Below are 24,793 nucleotides of genomic sequence, written 5' to 3'. Positions count from 1 at the left end.
CACTAGTGGCTCCAGTCGTCTGCACTAGTGGCTCCAGTCTCCTGCACTAGTGGCTCCAGTCGTCTGCACTTGTGGCTCCAGTCTCCTGCACTAGTGGCTCCAGTCTCCTGCACTAGTGGCTCCAGATTCCTGCACTAGTGGCTCCAGACTCCTGCTCTAGTGGCTCCAGTCTCCTGCACTAGTGGCTCCAGTCTCCTGCACTAGTGGCTTTAGATTTCTGCACTAGTGGCTCCAGTCTCCTGCACTAGTGGCTCCAGTCTCCTGCACTAGTGGCTCCAGACTCCAGCTCTAGTGGCTCCAGTCTCCTGCACTAGTGGCTCCAGTCTCCTGCACTAGTGGCTTTAGATTTCTGCACTAGTGGCTCCAGTCTCCTGCACTAGTGGCTCCAGTCTCCTGCACTAGTGGCTCCAGACTCCAGCTCTAGTGGCTCCAGTCTCCTGCACTAGTGGCTCCAGTCTCCAGCTCTAGTGGGGTAAACTGTGGCTCCCATGTTTTCCAACAATTTTCACTAATGCAAGTGTATCAAACTCCAGGCCTGTAGGGATGCAGTCCCAACAGGCTTGTGAAGTTTCCTTTCATGCTTTTGGAAGACGGTGTTTGGATTCTTGAGCGTTATAAGTTAAAGAGCTGAAACCGAAAACCAGCAGGTGTCAGGGGCTAGAGTCTGGCACCCCTGCACTAACACATTTACACAACACAACATTAATATTTTACACCAACTTGCTGTCAGATATTATTCACACTAATTTTGTAACTTTGATAATTTGGTTAAATGGAGTTGCTACCAGTACCTTAGAGGATGTGCACCATGCTCTCAGCAGCCAATCAGATGCCTTCTTATCATTCTGTCAGAAGTATTTACATAATCTAAAGAAATGTATGTGTAAAACCATAACTTCAGACTTCAAAACCACTTTATTATATTATACATGTAGATAAAACACAGGGTAGAATCAGTTATGCATTTATATAATCCAGACCAAAATATTTAAATTATGTTTATTCAGAGAACAAAAGTAGGTTTGTGGACAAAACACCACTCTTGCTTGGATCACAAGGTCAGAGGTACAAATATGCCTTTCTCAATGACAACAATAATGAATTATGGCAGTTCCATTTATTTAATTGAAACGTATGTAGTTAATTAGCTGCGTTATTACGTTATAAACGTTATTGTAGGAAAAATATAAAGCAATCTGAAGTAGATAAATATAGATGAGTGGGGGTGTAACCACAGAGGCGCTAAAAGATTCTCTTTGGATCTCATTCCAGCCCTGGATGTTCGGCGTCACTGAAGGTATTTGCTATTTGATATACGGTGGGTCTTATCACAAGCGCATCGCACACCAAAAAGAGAAGTACTATTTAACCGCATTCATTTCATTGGCGCGAAGTCAAGACGGACATTACACTAGGTATTTTTGGCAATGTACAGGCTTTATTAGATTATTTCGTTTTATTTTATTTCCAGGCAAGATGTCCCCATCCGCTCTCGTTTTGCCGTTGCTCGCCACGGTCCTCTACGCTTGGCAGGGTAAGACGATTCTGCTATGCTAAAGCTTCTACTCTGCAGGCCTTTACAATATGACGTAGCCTACCTAGATTTTATGATAAAGAGAATAATACTCATTCAAATAATGACTTCATTTCATGTTCAGAGTACTATAAATTACATGGAAGGCGACTTGTTTAAATGGTTCATTTTTTCGAAAATGTTGCAATGTTGCAAATGTTACGGGTAGCCTATATTAAACCCGTCTTCGCATAATGTGCGATATTTGCAACCTTACGTTATTCCAGGAGTTTATTAAATTCAAGAATTAAATCTTAATACCGAATCGCTTGCTTTAGCGTTTGCCTGTAACATAGTCTAGCCTACTGTATGGATCAGTTATGGTATGTGCAGCATAATAGATAGCATAATGCAGTTATCAGTAAATGTACACCCTAAATTGTTATGATATTGGGTATTTTCAGTTTGCGATATCCACCGATCTAATATATATATATGGACATTCAAAATATTAGACCCGTTCAGTGTGACTAACCGTGGTTTTACTAATCTCTTATCAATAGTCTATTGCATACAGTTAAATGCGATTATTAATGAGAATACAGACATGCAAAATAATTCATATTTGTTAATATTTTAACATTTAATGCCTGGGGCTTGAATTTGTTAAATGGTTACATTTTTTCCATAATACAAAAGTTACGTGAAATTGTGTCACCTTCTGAATGGTACGTTCTTGCAATTAAAGTAGAAAAGGCTATTTGAACAGGATAAATGCATGAAGTAGCCCTTTGTCACAGTTTCCATTTCTTGTTGTTGAAGGTTAAACTCTGCTGTCATTCGGGAGAGGACTAATACATCTTAAACGTGGAATGCACAGCTTTCTCAGCCCTCAATATTGCTAAATATGTTTCTGGACTGACTCACCAGTGTTGCCACGTGATAATTTTCCAGAGTTAAATCCACATGGGATGCCCATATAAAACATAAATTCACTTCTCTACAAAACGAAAATCTTCATGAGAAATAAAAATATGATAAATGGAAGTTTTCTTTCAATTTCACATTTTTGCTAATTACTGGTCTGCTTTTGGATGGCAAGGCAGCACTGCTGCTCTCCCACACCCACCCCCAGACCTCTGTTCCTGCCGCAGCCCACCCAGGCTTGTTTCAGTGGGCCACCTGATCAGAACTCCAGAAATGCTGTGGGATCGCTTTATGATTTTGCCCTCCGCCGTGTTCTCGTCCGCAGCGAGCGCAGATGAGGACTGCCTGTCGTACGTGGACAAGAACGGCACCTGGCACAACGGGTTCGACTGCCCCCTCATCTCCTTCTGCTGCGGGACCTGCCAGCACCGCTACTGCTGCCTGGACGACTTCAAGATGATCCGGGAGCGCGAGCAGAAGCGCTGTATGCTCTTCCAGATCAGGTGCGTGGCCCCAAGCGATGGGAACACATCAGGACACATCAGGAATATCTGAGCACGCTATGATGAGTACATCTGAGCACACTATGATGAGAATATCTGAGCACGCTATGATGAGAATATCTGAGCACACTATGATGAGTACATCTGAGCACACTATGGTGAGAATATCTGAGCACACTATGATGAGAACATCTGAGCACACTATGATGAGAACATCTGAGCACACTATGATGAGTACATCTGAGCACACTATGATGAGTACATCTGAGCACACTATGATGAGAACATCTGAGCACACTATGATGAGAACATCTGAGCACACTGATGAGTACATCTGAGCACACTATGATGAGGACACAGGCAGCCCACATGCATTAGGGGTACACACATCTGAGCCTGCAGGGCAGTAGTGAAGCTGTTATTTTTCTACCTGATAGTTTACTGGTTGATTAATGTCATCGATTGGCCAGATGTTCTATTCACCTGGTGTCTGAGCTCCAAATCAAATTAGAAGGGGAAATGAACAGCGGCTGCACCCCTGGCCGCCAGACCAGATGTGAGTATCCCCGGCTCTGGGGTTGCCTCTTGGACCTAGGACCTCTGAGACCCATACGAATCACCAGTAGCTTGAACAGTAGCACATGGGTTAGCCTATGTTTTAACAGTAGCATGCAGGTTAGCCTGTGTGTGAACAGTAGCATGCAGGTTAGCCTGTGTGTGAACAGTAACATGCAGGTTAGCCTGTGTGTGAACAGTAGCATGCAGGTTAGCCTGTGTTTGAACAGTAACATGCAGGTTAGCCTATGTTTTAACAGTAGCGTGCGGATCAGCCTGTGTTTGAACAGTAACACGCAGGTTAGCCTGTGTTTTACCAGTAGCATGCAGGTTAGCCTGTGTTTGAACTGTAGCATGCAGGTTAGCCTGTGTTTGAACAGTAACATGCAGGTTAGCCTATGTTTTAACAGTAGCGTGCGGATCAGCCTGTGTTTGAACAGTAACACGTGGGTTAGCCTGTGTTTGAACAGTAACACGTGGGTTAGCCTGTGTTTGAACAGTAACACGTGGGTTAGCCTGTGTGTGAACAGTAACACGTGGGTTAGCCCGTGTTTGAACTGTAGTGTGCGGTTGGCCTGTGTTTGTGTGTGTGTCTGGTATGCGGGCGCATGATGTCTTATGCTGTCCCTGCAGCCCCACCACCATGGCGGGCATTGCCTCGTCCGTGCTGCTCTTCGTGGTGATCATCAGCACCTTGGTGTGCTGCTCCATGTGCTCCTGCTGCTACATGTACCGCCGGCGTCGGGAGCTGCGCCAGGCCACGCCCTGCGAAGGTAAAGCACCGCCCACCGCCAGCGTCTGTCCGCAAACTGCATCCAACCCATCTCAGCCTCATGGCTGCTGCTAGTGCTGTCCAGCGCCCAGACTTGGGTACAGGTTCTTATTTTAAATACTTATATAACAACTATATAATAACTATTGAGATGGTGCTACAAAATGGGGAGGGGGGGGGCACTTCCCTAATAAAAATTTCCCAAGGAAAGGTGTTCATGATTCAAAACTATTTGGTCTTATGAGGTGTGATTGATCATATGATTGATGGTTCTGACAGAATTCTCATTTAGCAGCGGGGGTTCTGTTAGCGACTGCTGTCTAAAGCGTAAAAGTATTCCAAATAATTACTTGGGCCATGGCTGGTGCTGAGCACGGCTCACCAGGGATATAGGAGAGTGGGAGGGGGACTGTGTAATGTCCAGTTTAAGGTGCTAAAAAAATATATAAGTCCTCCTTTTCCTTTTTTTTGAGAGCGTGTGTACCTCTGTTGGAGTGGCTGGCATATTTATGCAACGGGGCACTTTGCTGCAAATTCCAAAAATAGAGCTCGTTTTTGGATCAATGCTTTGCAAATGCTGTGTACAATCTGTGATGTCACAGTTAGCCCATCGACAAGGGGTGCAGATCAATGAATCCCTGCAGCATCTCGGGAATACTGAAACTCCCAAACATCACAGGGTCATTTTCAAATCAGAAAACAGAAGTGGGGAAGCAGGTTTATGTGAAGATGCCCTGTAAAACCACTGCATTTAGTGTTGCATCTCCACAGTGCTAAAGGAATAAGATCAGGAAATGGCAAGGGTGCCAAACCATTGTGAGAAATTGTGTGGATGAACAACATCACATGGAGAAAGGACAATTAAGATAATGGGTTGTTTTGTTGAACTAGGGAGCTGTACAATATATGACAGGCAGACATTTCCTTCTGCAGTGGTTTTAAAAAGGTAAATATTTGTATAAAGTAAATATTTATATTTAGATGCATTTTATTCAATATGGTGAAACTTGACATCACAAACACAAGTGCATAGGTCAGGGTTCAAAGTGCAGTTATAGAAGTGAAAGTGTAGACTCGAGAGATAGTAAGCACACATTCTGTATCTCTTCAGAAACAGAAGGTGTCCTAACAGGGGTTACAAGCACATAAAATGCTAGAGAGATGTGGTCTGAAGCGGCAGATCTTGAGTCTATGTTGGAAGATGGCCAATGACCCTGCTGTTCTGACCATATGACCCTGTTGTTCTGTCTGTATGACCCTGTTGTTCTAATGATATGACTCTGCTGTTCTGTCTGTATGACCCTGTTGTTCTAATGATATGACTCTGCTGTTCTGTCTGTATGACCCTGCTGTTCTGACCATACGACCCTGTTGTTCTAATGATATGATCCTGCTGTTCTGACTGTATGACCCTGCTGTTCTGACTGTATGACTCTGCTGTTCTGACCGTATGACCCTGCTGTTCTGACTGTATGACCCTGCTGTTCTGACTGTATGACCCTGCTGTTCTGACTGTATGACCCTGCTGTTCTGTCTGTATGACTCTGCTGTTCTGTCTGTATGACTCTGCTGTTCTGACTGTATGACCCTGTTGTTCTGTCTGTATGACCCTGTTGTTCTGACTGTATGACCCTGCTGTTCTGTCTGTATGACTCTGCTGTTCTGTCTGTATGACTCTGCTGTTCTGGCTGTATGACCCTGTTGTTCTGACTGTATGATCCTGCTGTTCTGACTGTATGACTCTGCTGTTCTGACCGTATGACCCTGCTGTTCTGACTGTATGATCCTGCTGTTCTGACTGTATGATCCTGCTGTTCTGACCGTATGACCCTGCTGTTCTGGCTGTATGACTTTGCTACAGCATCCAGGTGTATGTACTTCACTCCACACATTCTGTGGAGCAGCACTGTTAAATGTCACTCTGTTTCAGGCCAACAGATACCAATGGCCAGTTACCCGGGCAACCCCATGTATGATGCACATGGCAAACCAATAGGCCAGCCTGAGTACCAGTACCCCGCTTTCCCAACCGCTCCAGCACCGCCGGGCCAGCTGTCCTACCAGCCGGGCATACCCCAGCCGTACCCCGCCATGGTCCCGGGACCATACCCACCCTACCCTCCAGTGAACCCAGAATACGCTCCATCACGTAAGAGCTAGTGATTTCATTAATGTCCCGCTGGATACTACGATTTTGTTGAAGGTTTTCAAGTTCTAATCATATATAAGGTATATATAAGGTATATCAGGGGTCTGTAACCCTGGTCCTGGAGAGCTACAGGGTCTGCAGGTTTTTGTTTTCGCCTTAAAATCAGCAAGCAGTTCAGATGCAGTGAAGCAGGTGAGTAAGTTAGCGATGTAATCAACTGCTTTAATGGATTAGTCAAGTGCTGAGTAACACCAAATACCAGCAGACCCTGCAGCACCAGCGTGGCAGACCCTGTAGCACCAGCGTGGCAGACCCTGTAGCACCAGCATGGTAGACCCTGTAGCACCAGGGTGGCAGACCATGCAGCTCTCTAGGACCAGGGTGGCAGATCCCTGCCGTAGAATAACCATGTATTATTTAGAGTTCCCAGTATCTGATCATAATTTTACTATGGCACTTGTAACAGAAGTGGGATGAAACCTAAGCTACAAATAGTGTTTTGGCATTCTGATGAAAACACATTTTTGCCACACAGGTTAATAACATTAAAAAAACCCTAGGAGCGATTTCTGTTGTACTCATGTTGATCGAGCTAGCTAGAGCATCCTCTATTTCGACCTTTCATTCAAATTAAGCGCTTTCTCTTTGAAGCTCGCAGTGCTGCCAATGGCTGTGTAAATATCATGATCGATATACAATGCAATGTCAGACCCTGAAAGATGACTGGCTCAAAAGAACAGGACTAATTCATTTTTGAATCACCTCGGAATATCTGCGTTTACAGAATGCAGTATCTTTTTCCCAGCATTTTGGCGTATCACACGTAATGTCAGTTAGAACGTATCACACGTAATGTTATGAGTTGTTTGGATTTTCCCATGGTATCAAGGGCAAAAAGGCAGTGGCTCTAATGGTAGGCCCTTAAATACAGCCTCAGGTGCCAATTAACTCCCAATTAACTCTTAATTATGACAAATAGCCAGGCAGAATCGTCTGAAAAGGTCATTACATCAATTTCTGGAATCTTCCAGACTGTTTAAAGAGACAGTCAACTTTGTGTATGTAAACGTTTGACCCACTTGAATTCTGATACAGTAAATTAAAGATAAACTAAATCTGTCTCTAATTGATTGTTTTAAAATGACCTCTGATGTGAACAATGTAGATGCCCTAAACGACATGCAAAAAGAAATGTATGGGAACATGAAATGTGCGGAGTTATGAAAAACTGAGTTTGAATATCTTTAGCCTAGGTGTATGTAAACTTTTGGCCTCAACTGTACTTGCAGGAGTGGCTTATAACTATTTAAAATTTAGGCATTTGGCAGACACAGCAAAAAACAACAAACAATAAAAGGTGCATTTAACATGGACAGCAAACACCACAAGGGGTAGAGATGGTCAAAATTGCTGTCAAATTTGTGTTGTTGTCAAAGTGCATGCAAAGACCTGCAAAATGAAGGGCAAGAATGGTCAAGTTTTTAAAATATTATATTCACATACTAACATGCAGTGTAAGAGGAGGAGGCAGTATCAGAACCCATTATTCTAATGTGACACACATGAATGATTTGTCTTTGCCCATATCCTATATTAATATTTGTCATAGACAGTAAACCATGGCACTTTCAGCCTTAGCAATTTTGGAGACAGAATTTTCAATGTTAAGAACACCATCATTATTGCACACAGCTGAATGTTGTGAGGTAATTAAAAAAAAAAAAGTTAACTGGGGATGTGTTTGCTACTGTCTGGTATGGCCCTTTTAACTGCACTGTGCACAGTATTAGTGTTTTGGGAGGGAACCCTGTTCCTGCAAGGCTGTGTCAGTTTCTCATTTTTGTTTACACCCTGATATAATTAGCTAATAAGCTGTGTGCACCAATGATAGTTTACTTGTTATTTTATGCTCCTACACCGTGCATTTCAGAACGCAAACGTGAGCTAGAGGAAGACAATTCATGTGCAGCCCTGTGGACCTAGAGCCATGCCTTAACGGGGAGGAGCTGCCTGCCAGCCCCCACACTGGCTCACCTGTAGATTACAGTAAAAACACAAGTCTTCACCTGTCAAATGCTGCTAATGTCAGATCAGCGAAATAACTGGGCTGATTAAATGAGAAATGGGCATGAAATCCAGAAAGTGATATGGCCCTCCAGGAACAAAGACCTGACCTCAGTGTTGTTGTGTTGTTGGAGCCAGAACTGATCTTTTTTTGTTTTGTGCTTGTGTGTTGCAGCACCCCCTCCGTACTCGCCACCGCAGTATCCGGGCAACTGACGGGGCGGCGGCCAATGGGGAGAGAGGAGGAGGTGGGGATCCCCCCCCCCCCCCCACACAGTCTCTCTCTCCTCTGGCTCCCCCACACTATCTTCATAACCAAAATTTCTGACTTGCGTCTGTTTGATTGCCCCCCCCCCCCATAGGAAAGAGCATGAGCTGAGCTGGGATGCTCCTGCGCTTAACTGGAGCCTTTCAACAAGATGAGGGGTAGAGATGCAGTCTGCCCCCCTCCCACCCCCCCACAAAAACAGAAAACAGCTGAGCACCCTCTGTTCTGCTTCACGACATTTGTTACAGCAAGACACCTGCACCCCTCCAAAACATGGCTTCACATCACACCGTGTGCACCTTGGCTTTGTCTGGAGAGAGTTCCCAGACTGCTCCTGGATGGCACGTTTCATCTGCCGGGGGAATTTCCTGCCAAGGGATCCTCAAGACTTACAGTTTTAATAGGAATGTCTCTCTCTCCCTCTCTCCTGCTCTCTCCCTCTCACGTTCTCTGTCTCTCTCTCTCTCTCTCCCTCTCATGCTATCTCTCCCTCTCCCTGTCCGTCTCTTACTATCTCTCTCTCCCCCTCTCACTGTTTATCTCTGTCCCTCTCTCTCTTTACTGAGTCTTTGCCGTTTGCATTTGCTACATTCACTTTGGGGCACGGTGATGCACACGCCCCGCCCCCCAACAACCCCCCACCTCCCCCGTGCGTTCGTCGTCCCCAGCCCTACATCTGCGGGGGATGGATTTGGCTCATGGCATCCTTTTGCACACCAGTGCCATACACATGCGCATATGCACAGGCAGGCTGCAGCCTCCAGCCACATGGACAGCTCCCTTATCCACCCATCACAGTCTGCTCATTTATCTGATGGCTCCTGTCAGATCCTCCAGCTTTGCTAGAATCAAGGAAACTAATGTCAGCAATCTTTTTTTATATTGTAAGGCAAGATAAAATATTGGAGTAAATATTTCACTGTGGCTGTGACAAACTCAGAACTGGAGTATGTAAACTATTTTTATTGTGCTATCTGCATTCACTTACTGTAAATGGTCTGTTTATATTATATATTTAGCTGCATTTTTTCAAACTTAAACTTAAAAATTATTATGCATGTTACTTATAATTGAGAATTCAGTTTTAACTGTATTCTTGTTGAGAACTTGTCCAGGAAGCTGATTGGCAAACCATTTAGCATTTATCTTGTGTCTGTGGGCCAGACTTACAGCGACTGTTCACTAGCTGCAACATTGACAAAGCGAGGGGGGGTCATTTTTAAAACCCCCTGATGCCATGGTGTTCAGTCTTGCCCTTTGAGACCTGCAGTGTGTTTTGCTTTTTGTTTTCACTTCAAACTGTCTACAAATTCAAACTGAAGGAAACTGACTGCTTCTGGGATGAGACACAAACTCAGCGAACTAATAAAATGAACCTGTGCAGTGTTGAATGAAAGGTGCAGTGTTTCATCAAACAGTGCTGTGTATAATGTGATTGTGGTTACTACTGTTATGACTACTGAGAGGACAACTGCACGGTGGGACACACATTCTTAAATATGACCAAATATCCCTGCTTTTGGTTACATCCATGGCATGCCCACAAAATGGAAGCAAACGGATCTGAGAGACAGTTGTAAAACACAACTAACCGCTCACTTGCACACTGCTCACTGGAAAGATAGGGTCTAATGCAGACAAATAGCAAAGTGGTTTTCAGTCTGAACGCACCTCCAGGTGTTTAAATGGCTGCTTTGGAATGCAAGTAATGTCAAAAACCAGCAGAGCCTATGGATCTTCAAGGGCAAGATTGAACAGCACTGTGCTGTTCGAGTGCTTTAAGCATGGAGAAAGCACTTCACAAATAAAGTTATTATATGCACAGTTAACAGAATCAAGCCACTTTACATTGGGGAAAAAATGGAGATTTACCTCTTAACTCTTCTGTAACTGCATGCTAAATCTAAAATCTGTCAGATGGCAGCAGGTTTCTGAAGGAGTGGCCTACCTTCATATGTACAATAAAATTGTGTAAAATTATAGATGCATTTATTAATTATCGATGCTTGCTGAGCAGGGTATTCAGAAGCGACTTGCAGATCCACTGACTGTTGTTCCATTTTTTTCTTGTTTTTTTTTCTGACACACTTTCAGTTATTCTGCATTCAAAGCACATAGGCTGCATTCTTAATGACATTAATTCACAGTTGGTAAAAATCTCGTTTTGAGAATGCAAGTCAGGTAGCATTTTTGCTAGCGCCACAGAAAGGCTATTCATTTGTTGGGTCTCGTCAGGCTTTGCTATGTTTTTGGGTAGCTAGCACAGGAGAAATAACCTGCTATGTTTAAAGTAAATGGCCTATTTTTCAACATAAAGGTAGAGTAATGCAAGTAACCATTCCAATAAATTATTCAAATTAAAACTGGTGTTGGACTGCATTTTCAAAGTTGCAAAAAACCCTTTTATAGGCTCTATACGTTACTCCACCACAACTCTAGAGGAGCCCCCCCCCACCCCCCCCCCCCCCCCCCCCCCCCCCCCCCCCCCCCCCCCCATCTGAAGGTATCTGCATCTGAGTGAGTGTCAGGATTCCGATCGCTAAACCTCTTCTTTCCGCATAGACTATACTCAGGTTCCAATGAAAACGGTCACGGTTCCATCAGTTATGTGCCCGGCTGCTTATTGTGCGGAGATCTGAATAACCGCAGAATCTGCCGGTTATTTTGTGGTTTCCTTTCAGTCAGCAACCAATTTAAGCCTTGAAAACAAGTGTGTGGACGGTTTAACACATCATTTACTTAAATTAAGTTCTGAAGCGCACCAAGCCCAGCAGACACTGTGGCCCAGATCCATTTTCTATATAAAATGGTTTGCTCGCTGGTCCATCACAAAATTGTCACAGGGCAGAATATTTCATTGCTAGCTAATTGTGTGAAGATTAACATATTTAGCTGAAAATTACTCAAATAAGAATATACTGGTGATGCAACCTAATCACCCATATTTTTAATGAAATCTGTCCAGTTGTTTTGTATTGCACAGTAAATTTTAACAAATACGCAGTGTTGAATTAACTGATAGAACACATTGATCCCTCTTGGACTCATATAAACTTTGTTAGAGTTAAATTAACACCAAATATTTTACTGTGTGAAATATTTAGATATTTGGATATCTAAATATTTACTATTTAGATAAGAAAATAAAAATACAACACGGCCGTACGCAATAGTGTTAAAGACTGATTTAAAGTGTCGAATGTAACTGTACTTGGTCGTTTTTTATTTGATGGATTGTATGGTAGGCAACGATAATGTGGTAAAATTGCTGTTGGTTTTTCTTTTTTATACATTAAATGACGTATTTGAATGTAAAATGCTGAGGCCATAATACATATGGTCAAGTTGTTAAAGAAGTTGAAAAAAAAAAACAGTATTTTTATATAAAAATTCTTTATTGTAATAAATATGTTCGACTATACTATTTTTTAAATGAATTATTTTCCGTATCTTCACCAGACCCCCCGGACAGATGAGTGTGGAAAAAATGTTTTTTACAGCCTAGTTTTTTAAGTTTTTACCACTAGATGGCCACCTTGTGGTATTGTATGGACTATGTAGTTCATGCCCGCGTGTTCTAGTGTCTCAAAACAAACTATTTTGTGACATATGTTCACTTAAGTAGTCTATGCCCCTTTACCCCAAATTACAAAACGTTTATCTGTAAAATAGATGCTTTAGTGCAGCTGCGTAGCTGAAAGGTGCTAGCAAATTACCAGACTGGCACGGTTGGTTCCATATAAATAAGGCTGTGTTTGTAGCCTATTTAAAAAAAAAACGTTATTAGGCTATTACCTGAAATATTATCAGGCAGTGGACCGGCTTGCGGAGCATTTGTCTGAAGTCAAATAGAAGTATTTAATGTGATTACTGTTGATTTGTCACTCAGTTTTAGCAAAGGGGCTTATTTAAACCTCCGCGGTCTTTATGGGATTTAGTGGGCCCGAATGATTAATTGCAAGTGAAACCCCCTCCTCACTTTTCATTTCACCTCCTTTTTAGCCCTTCCTTATTGCCTTTAAAAGGATAAAATGCTTCGCACTAAATTTGGGTATGCTGTTGCACAGGATTTCAAGGAATGTCCAAGCATCTCAGACGGCTTTGGTGATAGGCTAATGCAGTCCTGCCTGTGCCCTCGACGGCGCAGCTTTCCCTGCACTTGAGTTTTCCGACAGACCAGGGCTGACAGACAGCTGTGACCCGTGGTTCCTCGGCTCACTGGATTTTACCCTTGGATTATTGTTGATTTCGTACCAAAAAAATAAATAAAATAAATTACTCGGGGGGAGGTTGTTACAGGCCTCCCAGTGTCTTGCAAGTTTTCTTCGGGGGTGCTCTGTTTTATAATAACCATGTCTAGGGGGAAAACGAGGGGTTTAACCCGGACGGACCGCCAGGTGAGCGAAGACGCCGACATTGACAACCTGTTGGCTAATTTATCGCCAGAGGAGGTAGAGGAGCTGGAGAGGGAATTTACCGCGATCGACCCCGATCCAAACGTACCAGTCGGCCTCCGACAGAAGAATCAGACAGAAAAACAGCCGTCCAGAAACTACGACCGAGAAGCCATGCTGGACTACTGCGAGCGTGAAACTAAGAAACTCATCGAAAGAGAGCTGTCTTTCGAGGTATGCAAACGGTCACCGCATATAGCTCAATCAAGATGACCGTTCCTCAGTATGTCAGTTGATGCAGCAAAGCCGTCTTCCAGTTGTATCCTAAGCATAAAATGAAAGGGAAGGAGTTTTACCTGGAGAAGAATTAAGTATTTCAGTTTTTTTTCAATCAAGCAAGGATACTCCTTTTGTTAATGTTAACGTCTAATGCTACATTCGCAAGTTTGACATGAAAATTAAACGTGTAGACTACATTAATTAAACGTAGGTCTATGCAAATATTATCCAGCTGAGTCCAACATTCGTTTTTCCTGCTCTACCAATTTCGTTGTTAAATGAGCAAAAGAGAAACCGGAAAGTCTTAAAGTCTCAAATGTTTAGCATCTGTCACCTGTCAATCAGTGCGTGTTGTGCATAGAGGGAGTATCGCCATCAAGCTGATGGCTGTTAGGAGGCTAAGAGCGGACAGCTGGCGCTGTGGTGAGTGTGTAAAGAGGCTGGGTCAATGCTGGGGGGCGACGAGGTGGATCGGAAACTCTGAAATGGTTCCTTGGCGTCTTTGTCAATCGTGTCTTGGGCAGTTGGAGCACGGCTGCTGAAGCACTCCATCATCGCGTCCCGTTTGCTTGTAAGAGAGGTGTACTTGCAAGTTTAGGCGTTTCGCCAGAGTAAGGTCTTTCTGCAGACTTGTCAAATGACCACGAGCTTCTCAAGACGATTCCATGACGTGCTCTTTAAATGCCATATTGCATCCAGTTTAACTGAAGCCAAGAGCATGAATACGATTACGAATCGCCTCATGTCTTGATTGTATCATAAGCACATATCTTCCCAGTTTGGGTTAAATAAGTTATCCTTATTAAATTCATTTTGATTGTTATATTTTGGTACAATTCTTCCTAATGTAATTTAAACATATCATACTTAGCCATTTACAATAAATTAGTGATCATCTGCCCATGGTTTCATGGCCCATACTGGTTTGGTTGTGTGGCTCACTCCTTCATTCCATGCAGGTGGTCATGCCATGTTGTTCCAAAACAAATCTGTGAAAAATCTGACTGAAGGGCCAAAGTTACAGATGTCTTCTGGATGGGCAACAGGTGATGGGACTTAGTGTGATATGAAAGATGAATTGGTTCAGAATAAATATCTCCATGAAGTCCTCACAGTGGACGGTTTCTCTGCAGTGCACTTTGTATGTTTGTTTCTCCTGTGACAGAAGTCATTAACCCTTTAAGGTGTAAGAGCTCAAATATCTAAGTTGAATGTTCTTAACTGAACATTCCAATGCTGATGTAACAATCACTACTACTGGTAATTGAAGAACACTGACTAGAATTTTGAAAAACATTCCAAAAAACCTACTTTTCAAATGGTTAATGAGTCATCATGAGGAGATGATACACACTCGTCGCTGAAGGACCAGGGGGCGCCATTTTGTGCTTTGTGGCAATTTGGGACAAGTGCTTCAGATAGCAAAGTGCTGTGTCAGCTGCATTCCAGGCTTATGGCAGTGATCCCGGTCTGCGAGAGATGGCCTGGTGTGAGCTAATGGACTGTAAGAGCTGCTATCTCGGGCTGCGTCCCCAAATTCACTGTGTACAGGGAGACTAGCCCTCATTCACTGTGTACAGGGAGACGTAACAGGGAGACTAGCCCTCATTCACTGTGTACAGGGAGACTAGCCCTCATTCACTGTGTACAGGGAGACTAGCCCTCATTCACTGTGTACAGGGAGACTAGCCCTCATTCATTGTGTACAGGGAGACTAGCCCTCATTCATTGTGTACAGGGAGACTAGCCCTCATTCACTGTGTACAGAGAGACTAGCCCTCATTCACTGTGTACAGGGAGACGTAACAGGGAGACTAGCCCTCATTCACTGTGTACAGGGAGACTAGCCCTCATTCACTGTGTACAGGGAGACTAGCCCTCATTCATTGTGTACAGGGAGACTAGCCCTCATTCACTGTGTACAGGGAGACTAGCCCTCATTCACTGTGTACAGGGAGACGTAACAGGGAGACTAGCCCTCATTCACTGTGTACAGGGAGACTAGCCCTCATTCACTGTGTACAGGGAGACTAGCCCTCATTCATTGTGTACAGGGAGACTAGCCATCATTCACTGTGTACAGGGAGACTAGCCTTCATTCACTGTGTACAGGGAGACTAGCCCTCATTCATTGTGTACAGGGAGACTAGCCCTCATTCATTGTGTACAGGGAGACTAGCCATCATTCACTGTGTACAGGGAGACTAGCCCTCATTCACTGTGTACAGTGAGATGTCTTCATTTTTATGACATTAGTGTTTGCATTCAAGGGAGGAGAGCTTATGCTTGTGTTTTTGAAGAATACGGCTCAATCCTAAAAGATTTGGTTCGATGTAGCAGGAATGTTAAGCTAACGTGGACTAGCTATGCTTCGGAGCTGCAGAGTTGGGTACTCATGGATGCAGTGATTACCCGAGCAACAGGTGCTGAGAAACAGAAATATGAGCTGTCGGGACTTGTCGGCCGATGTGGGACATCCAGAGAGAGTTCTGTTTGTTTAAGAAGAGATGAGACCGACAGCAAGGGTACGAAAGACCCGACCCAAACATGCAAAATGCCACCCACACACTGGGGCCTCATCACTCTACGGGTTGCTAGGCGGCAAAACCTTCTTTTGAGTAAACAAATGCTTCTGTTTGTTCCAGTGGGAGGGGTTAGCACTAAGACCAAACCCTGAATGTGGTCACTTCATATTTATTTTTCAAACAAACAAATACAAACGGAGAGTGTTTACACGACTCGGTAACAAGATACATGGACTGCAGGCCGAGTTGGTAACAGGAGCATTTGACAACATTGGGGAGATGCATTTCTGGTATGCCTGCTTATTTGCAGTTCTTTCACCACAGATTTAAACAGCTGGGTACACAAATAGAGACTTAGAATCTAATGGCATAGTTTAATTATTTAAAAAAAATAAATTTGTTAACATTTGTTTTGCCTTTTGGCCACAAACTGTTTGAAGAAGAAGGACACTTCTAAACTTTCTCTTATATTGGAGCACACAATAGGCTGTTACAGTCAAATATACATTATACTGTGCATTCATTGTAACAAATGGATTGTTACTGAACTATGGAAAGCATGATACCACATTATGTAACAATCCTATGTTACATAACGTAGGATGTCGAGTTAAACTTTGCAGCTCTTGAATGGTAATCCTTTTTGGTTTCCTCATTATCATTCTCTGTGAGCAAGGGGACAACGTGTCATTGTGTATTCTATCGGGAATTTTGGAACTGCTCCAGATGTTTGAAACCTTTTGATTATTGCCCTGACAATGCTCAGCGCTATGCCTACCAGTGCACTTATTTGTAAATATTTCCTGATTTGTGTAGGTCAACAGCCATCCGTCTATTTTGATTTGAGAGTTCTTTGGCTTTCCACATGCTGAAGTATTTCAGAGTTTTTACACGCATATTTTATATCTTAGAGATACAGGAAATGACAGAAAGCCAGAGAACAGATGTTGCAAAACTTAAAGTACAACCTAATTGCATGGAATAATTAATTTCTAGTAGTGCTAATCGTTTTGAAACCTGTTTTTGAGGAAAATATTATTACTCTTTTTTTCCCATGGCGCCGTGGGCTATGTGTGGCAAATTGTGGTCACTCACTCACTCACTCACTCACTCACGGACAACCTTTGAGGGAGGTTTGGTGGGATGCATGCACAGGTGGTGCTTCATTTAGTAGGACACATGCGCAGGTAGTATGGCACGACATTTTTAAGCACAGCTTTATCGCCGAACGTTACTTTAGCTGACCTTTGACTAATGTACTTTCTATGTCCCTGTCAAGATCATTGATGTAAATGAGGAAGAGCAGTGGTAGTCAATTCCGAATCCACTCCAGCTTGTCATTTACCTACTTCTCCATCATCTACCTATACTCCTTACCTATCTAATTCTAATTCTGCTTCTTGGTAGACAAATGTTCTACCGTGAATGGAAACAATAATCTAAAATAAACTGAAACTCATGTGCCTCAGGGGTGGACCAGATAAAAAAAAGTTGAGGTGGCAAGTGTACCAGGGCTCAAGCTAAATAGTGTAATTAGTGTAATTATTTCTACATGTGACATTAAAACCAGGCAATCACAAAGGCCTCTCTTCACCTTACCACAGAGTGGAGCCAACTGCAAATGATGCCCAGTGCATGCGATCTCCTCCATTTGCCATGTGAAGAAAGATGCTGTGTTTATTTATAGTTTTTCTTTTTCTCTTACCCAGGATTGGTAGCAGCCAAATTATTCTGAATGCCGTGTCATCTATCCTGTGTGTGCTCTTAGCATCTGTGTTAGTTAGCTGCATAGCCTTAGTGTGACAAGGTGGCACTAATTCTGGGTGGTGAGTGAATTGACAGTGGTTCAGAATGCAGTCAGTTGGCCAAACTATTATATTTATGTGCAGTACCCCTTTGAGCAGGGGTCAGTAAAGGTCCACTCTGCAGCTTGGAAGGTTAGCAGAATACTGCATAGCATGCTGTTCATGTCCACAAAGGTCCCCTCTCCTATGGGAAGGCTGTGCTTTTCTAAAAGGCCAAGGCAACTAAATCAGCTGGGCTGGCTGCCAGTCAGCTACAGGTGTTCATGCCCACAGGAGCAGGCTAGGCCACTGCTGGCACTTTGGTGCTGGCCATTGGCAGGAAGCTGTGAGCTGCCAAAGAGGGGGCTGCCCCTCCTCTTTGGTGGAGTGACAGAAGGGGCAGCCCCCTCTGCCACTCCCCCAAAGAGGAGGGGCAGCCCCCTCTGTCACTCCACCAAAGAGGAGGGGCAGCCCCCTCTGCCACTCCCCCAAAGAGGAGGGGAAGCCCTCTCTGCCACTCCCCCTCCTCCCATCACCTTCCCAGCATCACACCCAGTGTGGGAAAAAATTATTGGCTTCAAAATAAGTCAATAATTTTTTTTCCCACAAGAACATATAGTTGTAATAGGTGTTGTTTCTTTGTCTAAAGTCTCCACATGTTTTTGATTTGTTAAGTTATTGTGTCATGTGGACAATATTTTAATATTCTGTGGATGAACCAGGGATGGTTTGTGTATGACCATATAAGGGTCCCTCTTTTTTCTACTGCAAAGTCTCTTTGTACAACATGGCGGGACTTCCATGGTTTCAGAAAGCATTTCAAAATGGAAAGTTTATGGGTGACATCACAATCATTTTGTCCATATGTTTTCTACAGTCTAATATAGTTCTGCATGATGCCATAGCACAATGAATAGCAACAAATGGAAGCTTGTGAAATACAGTTCAGCCAAAAAGTACACCTACATACACCTAGGCTAAAGATATTCAAACTCAGTTTTTCACAACTCCGCTCATTTCATGTTACCATACATTTCTTTTGGCAAGTCAATTAGGGCATCTACTTTGTTCACATCAGAGGTAATTTTAAAACAATCGATTAGCGACAGATTTATTTCCGCTTTAATTCACCATATCGGAATTCCAGTGGGTCAAAAGTTTACATACTGTGGCTGTGTTTAAGGGCCTACCTTTAGAGCCTCTGCCTTCTTGCCCTTGATACCATGGGAAAATCCAAGCAACTTAGCCAAGACCTCAGAAAACAAAACTGCGGACTTCCGGAAGTCCTGTTTCTCCTTAGAAGCAATTTCTAAACATCTGAAGGTACCATGAGCATCTGTACAACCAATTTTATGCAAATATAAAAATCCTGGGACCACACATGCACTGCATTGTTCAGGAAGGAGGCACAAATTAACTCAAGGCTGAACGAACTTTGGTCTGAAAGGTTCAACTGAGCCCCAAGACAACAACAATGGAACTGGTGAAGGAGTTGGAGACATCAGGCACCAAAGTATCTATATCCACCATTAAGAGAATCCTACATCGCCATGGCCTGAAAGGGGGCAGGGAAGAATCCCCTACTTCAAGACCGGCATAAAAAGACCAGAATGAGGTTTGCAGGTGATCATCAGGATGAAGGCCTAGCCTTTTGGAGGAGTGTTCTCTGGTCAGATAAACCAAAAATGTAACTCTTTGGCCATAATGATCAGTTCTATGTATGAAGGAGAAAGGGTGAGGCTTTTAATCCGAAGAACACCATCCCAGCTGTGAAGCATGGGGGGTGGCAGCATCATGTTGTGGGGGTGTTTTGCTGGAAAACTGGTGCGCAAATAAATGGCATCATAAGGAAGGAGGATTATCTATAAATACTGAAGCAACACCTCAAGACATCAGCTAGAAAGCTGATCCTAAGCATACCTCCAAAGTTGTAACAAAGTGAAAGTATTGGAGTGGCCATAACAAAGCCCTGACCTGAATCCCATAGAAAATTAGTGGAATGAATTGAAAAAGTGTGTCCGAGCAAGGAGGCCCACAAACCTGACTGAGTTACACCAGTTCTGTCAAGAGGAATGGGCAAAAATTCCGGCAAAGTATTGTGCGAAGCTTGTGGAAGGCTACCTCAAGCATTTGATTCAAGTTAAGTGGTTAAAAGCCAATGCCACCAAATACTGTGTATTTAAAGTGTATGTAAACTTTTGACCCACTGAAAATCTGATATAGTACATAAAAGCTGATATAAATCTGTCTCTTAGCTATTATTTTTAAATTACCTCTTATGGAAATAAGATAACCAAATTGACTTAACACAGGAAATGTATAGTAACAGAAAATGTAATGGAGTTGTGAAAAATTTTTGAATGAAGAGTTTGAATGTCTTTAGGACTAGGTGTAGGAAAACCTTTGGCCTCAACTGTAAGCCTAGCCCATAACCTGAAGGCATAGTTTACAGATTTACTTTATCAAATTTGTACTATTTTTTTGATGTGGCTTATGTCATAATGGTGTGCTACTTTATCAAAAGCCTGTTCTGTCTTACTAATTTTAAGTAGGCACCGCCTTACTGGACAAAATCTAAAGCATAGCATGTACCAAACTACACTTGATTCTACTGTACAGTTACTACAAACTTGTGATCGGCAACTGAGGCTTTTCACATTTTTAATGTGACCTGCTTTTTGCTGCTAGCTTTCAACTATCATAGGCAATTAAAGATATTCAGTCATCACAGGAAAACTTTACAAATGAATTCGTCCAAATGAGTGAGTCACAGTTTGGCACAAGTTAGCTATACTCATGAAGTGATTAATGAAGCTTCACTTGTCTTAACACAAATTCAAACATTAATGTAAGCTTTTGTGTATTTCTTTTTTGTACACTGTAGGAACCTAAGAATGAGGTCTTGAAGAAAGGTCTGGCAAGGAGCTTCTCCAGGTCAGACAGCCAGGGGGGCTCAGAGCTGGGGGGTCAGAATGCAGTGATCCATCGAGAAGATTGTGGCTCTACATGTCTGGGTCACAAGATGGAGGACAAGAACCTCAAGAGGAGAGACTGCCCCACTGAGGATCGGGCAGGTCCCTCAAATAGGTTTAGGAGGGAGGGGAGTAGGGACAAGGAGAAAACGTGTGAAGCCCAGGGAAAAGCTGCGAAAGAAAAGAGCAAGCAGGTGGAGAAGAGGGAGGACAACAAGAAAAAAATAGAGAGCAACAGCAAGACAACAGCCTTGGTCTCCAAGCTGCAGGAAAAGAAGGAAGAGAGCAGGGAAAAGGAAAGAAAAGAGGAGATGGGAAAGACAAAGGGACTCATCTCCAGGCTGCAGGAGAAAAAGGAAAAGGAGGTAAACAAAGAGAAGGAGGGCAAAGATGATGTCAGGAAAAGGGATGGCGGAAATATGAGAGGACTCATCTCCAAGTTAGAGAAGCAGCAGAGCCAGACTCGAGAAAACAAGACCGAGGAGAAAAGGGAGAGAGCTGTTGAGACGGGTACGAGGAGTAATTTGGGACAAATTGGCTTGCAAGAAAGTGAGAAGCAGCAAAAAATTAAAAAGGAGAAAGCGAAGGAGAAGGAGAAAGGGGTTACTGAGAAGGCAACAAAGAAAGAGACAGAGAAGGAGCAGGGAAGAGAGAAGAATAAGAAAGTCCATAATGAATCTGTGAAAAGCAACCACAATGAGGAGGATAGTACCAACTGCACTGCAGATGGGAGCCAGCCTGGTAAGTCCAAAGAAGAGGAGGAGGATGAGGCCGCCACCATGTTCAACGAGTCCCTGGAAAAGGTCAGTAAAAATGACCCTGATTTTATTGAGCTCAACGTCAACAACTCGGAGGTCATCAAGACCAAGACACTCATTCAGTTTGCCGAGGCCTTGAGGGACAACACGCACGTTAGGACGTTCGCCCTCGCCAACACGCGCGCCGATGACCACGTGGCCTACGCCATCGCAGGAACCCTGCATGCTAACAGCACCCTCACCAGCATCAACCTTGACTCCAACCTTCTCACTGCCAAGGGCATCATGGCTGTCATCCACGCCCTGCAGCACAACGCCACCCTCACTGAGCTGCGTTTCCACAATCAGCGCCACATCTGCGGCGGGAAGACCGAGATGGAGATGGCTAAGGTGCTCAAAGACAACACCACCCTGCTCAAGCTGGGCTACCACTTTGAGCTGGCCGGCCCCCGCATGACCATGACCAACATCCTGAGCCGTAACATGGACAGGCAGCGGCAGAGGCGCCTACTGGAGCAGAAACAGGCCCAGGCTCTGGCTGAGGCCCAGTCTAATGGTGAGATGAAGGACATTCTCAAGAGCCCCAAGGCAGCAGGGGCCATCCTGAAAAATTCCCACAAAGGTACACCCAAACCCTCCCCACAGCCTACGCCCCAAACCTCCCCCAAGACCCCAAAGAAGGTGGGTGGACAAGGAAGAGGAGGAGGAGGAACAGGCACCCCTGGACCGCCAGTTCCCCCTCCTCCACCTCCTCCTGCCCACTCTCTTGATCACAACTTCCTGCGGAATTCACTGACACCTGTTTCGCAGAGGAAGGTTGATGACCGGAGTTTGGGCCGTGGCATAGAGAAGAATTCAAGGGACCAGTTGCTGGACTCCATTCGCACCAACAATTTGAGAAAACTTAAAAGGGTAAGAATAATAGGGCATCTGTGCCTGTGTCTATATGTATATGTATATACTGTATATATATATATATATGAGCTCCATAATGTTCGGGACAAAGGCATATATTTGTTTTTCTTGATTTGGCTCTGTACTCCACAGTTTTATATTTGTAATCAAACAATTCACATGTGGATAAGTGCATATTTTCAGCTTCTATTTAAGGGTGTTTTTATGCATTCTGGTTTCACCATGACAGCACTTTTTATACATAGCCCCCCATTTCAGGGCACCATAATGTTTTGGACATATTCATCTAATGTAAATGAAAGTAGCCATGTTCAGCACTTTGCCACATATCCTTATGCAGTAACCGTTTGCAGTCTGTGACCCATAGACATCACCAGGTGCTGAGTATCTTCTCTGCCAGGCCTGTACTGCAGCCACCTTCAGCTCCATCTTGTTTCGGGGGCTAGTTGCCTCAAGTTTTCCATTCAGCTTGTGAAATGCATGTTCAATTGGATTCAGATCAGGGGACTGACTTGGGCACTGAAGAATTATCCAGTTTTTTACTTTGAAAAACTTTTTTATTGCTTTACCAGTATATTTGGGATCAATGGGCCTCATTCACGAAACGTGTATGATCACATTTGATCATAAACTGCATGTAAGAACGTTTCCAAGAGCATTTTACAATTTACAAATATCTGCACGTGTCATGAATCCCATATTGTTTTTGTAGGGACATTTTAAAGAAAAAAAGTAAGAAAAATTTAATAAACGTTTTGTGAATGAGGCCCATTGTCTTGCTGTAGTATGAAGTGTTGTCCTAATGAGTTTGAGGTATTTCATTGAACTTGAGCAGATAAGATGCTTCTGTACTCATCAGAATTCATTCTACTGTGGCTATCAGAAGTTACATCACCAATGAAGACAAGCAAGCCAGTATGTGTGATAACCATACATGTACAAACCAAAACACCACCACCATCATGTTTCACAGAAGAGGGAGGGTGCTTTGGATCTTGGGCAGTCGCTTTTGGCCGCCACACTTTGCTTTTGCCATCACTCTGATACAAGTGAATCTTGGTCTCATCTGTCCTCAAGACCCCTTTCCAGAACTCTGCTCTTTTAGGTACTTCTTAGCAAACTGTAACCTAGCCATTGTGTTTCTGTGGCTAACTAGTGGTTTGCATCTTGTAGTGTAGCTTCTGTAGGTCTGTTTATGAAGTCTTCTGTGGACAGTAGCCACTGACACATCCACGCCTGCCTCCTGAAGAGTGTTTTTGATCTGTCAGACAGGTGTTTGTATTTCTTCATCATGGTGGGGATATCTTTGATCATTGCCTGTAGATGTCTTCCATGGCCTACCAGGCCCTTTACAATTATTGAGCTCACCAGTGCTCTCTTTCTTCTTAATGATGTTCCAAAAGGTTGATTTTGGTGAGCCCGAGGTTTGGACTATGTCTCTGACTGTTTCTTTTTTTCATTTCTCAGCCTTATAATGGCTTCCTTGACTTTCACTGGCACAACTCCTCCTGTTTTCAAATGCCAATAACAGATTCCGCAAAGCAAAGAATCAAGACTAGATATTATTATTATTATTATTAATTACATTTATATAGCACTTTTTCCAAATGCTCAAAGTGCTTTACAGTGAAGGGGAACTCACCTCACCCACCACCAATGTGTAGCACCCACCTGGGTGATGCACGGCAGCCAATTTGCGCCAGAACGCTCACCACACATTAGCGAAGGTGGAGAGGGAGAGAACATTTATTTAGCCAATTAAGTCTGGGGATGATTTTTAGTGGCAAGTTTGCGAGAGCCAGATCTGGGATTTGGCCAGGACACCGGGGAACCCCCTACTCTTAGCGATAAGTGTCATGGGATATTTAGTGACCACAGAGAGTCAGGACCTCGGTTTAACGTCTCATCCGAAAGACGGCATCTCCTACAGCACAGTGTCCCCGTCACTGCACTGGGGCATTGGGGTTTATTTGTACCAGAGGGAAGATTGCCCCCTGCTGGCCCACCCAATGCTCTCTTATATCTGCACTAAGGAAGCAATTGAACACACCTGAGTAATCAGAAATGCCTGTGAAGCCATTTGTCCTAAGCATTATGGTGTCCTGAAATGTGGGGACTATATATAAAATGTATAAAAACTCTTTTTTATAAAAGCTGAGAATCTGAGCTGAGAATTGTTTGATTGGAGGGTAGAGAGCCAAATCGAGATAAGGCATGTCTTTGTTTCAAACATTATGGAGGGCACTCTACATATACACAGTGTAGACACATTTCTTCATATATTGAATATCAAGGGGATTCACATAATGCATTAATATAAAGGTAAAGCAAGTAAAGATTCTCATGCCTCCCTCTCTTTGTCTCTGCAGGTTGAGGTTCCCAAGCTGCTGCAATAAGTGTGTGTGTGTGTGGGGG

General features: G+C 43.6%; 2 protein-coding genes across 3 annotated transcripts; both read left to right on the top strand.

Annotated features, from left to right (window-relative positions):
• The first annotated feature begins 1,053 nt into the window (after positions 1-1,053).
• LOC118207864 (protein shisa-4-like) lies at positions 1,054-10,731 on the top strand. 2 transcript variants are annotated; one of them, XM_035381997.1, is made up of 6 exons: positions 1,054-1,297; positions 1,472-1,534; positions 2,766-2,943; positions 4,132-4,271; positions 6,201-6,419; positions 8,659-10,731. In XM_035381997.1, exons 1-6 carry the CDS (start codon positions 1,216-1,218, stop codon positions 8,697-8,699), a joined length of 723 nt encoding a protein of 240 aa, XP_035237888.1. In that variant the 5' UTR covers positions 1,054-1,215; the 3' UTR covers positions 8,700-10,731. The 2 variants fall into 2 exon arrangements, with proteins under 2 accessions (XP_035237888.1, XP_035237887.1); XM_035381996.1 differs by having other exon boundaries at positions 1,257-1,318.
• Positions 10,732-12,690: 1,959 nt separating this feature from the next.
• LOC118207862 (leiomodin-1-like) lies at positions 12,691-24,793 on the top strand. Its single transcript, XM_035381995.1, has 3 exons — positions 12,691-13,379; positions 20,618-22,375; positions 24,748-24,793. The coding sequence occupies exons 1-3, from the start codon at positions 13,104-13,106 to the stop codon at positions 24,772-24,774; spliced, it is 2,061 nt and encodes a 686-aa protein (XP_035237886.1). The 5' UTR covers positions 12,691-13,103; the 3' UTR covers positions 24,775-24,793.

The sequence above is a fragment of the Anguilla anguilla genome, chromosome 11, assembly GCF_013347855.1.
Source record: "Anguilla anguilla isolate fAngAng1 chromosome 11, fAngAng1.pri, whole genome shotgun sequence".
NCBI lineage: Eukaryota > Metazoa > Chordata > Actinopteri > Anguilliformes > Anguillidae > Anguilla > Anguilla anguilla.
Note: the sequence above shows the minus strand (reverse complement) of the source record. Positions and strands in the feature narration are given on the sequence as shown.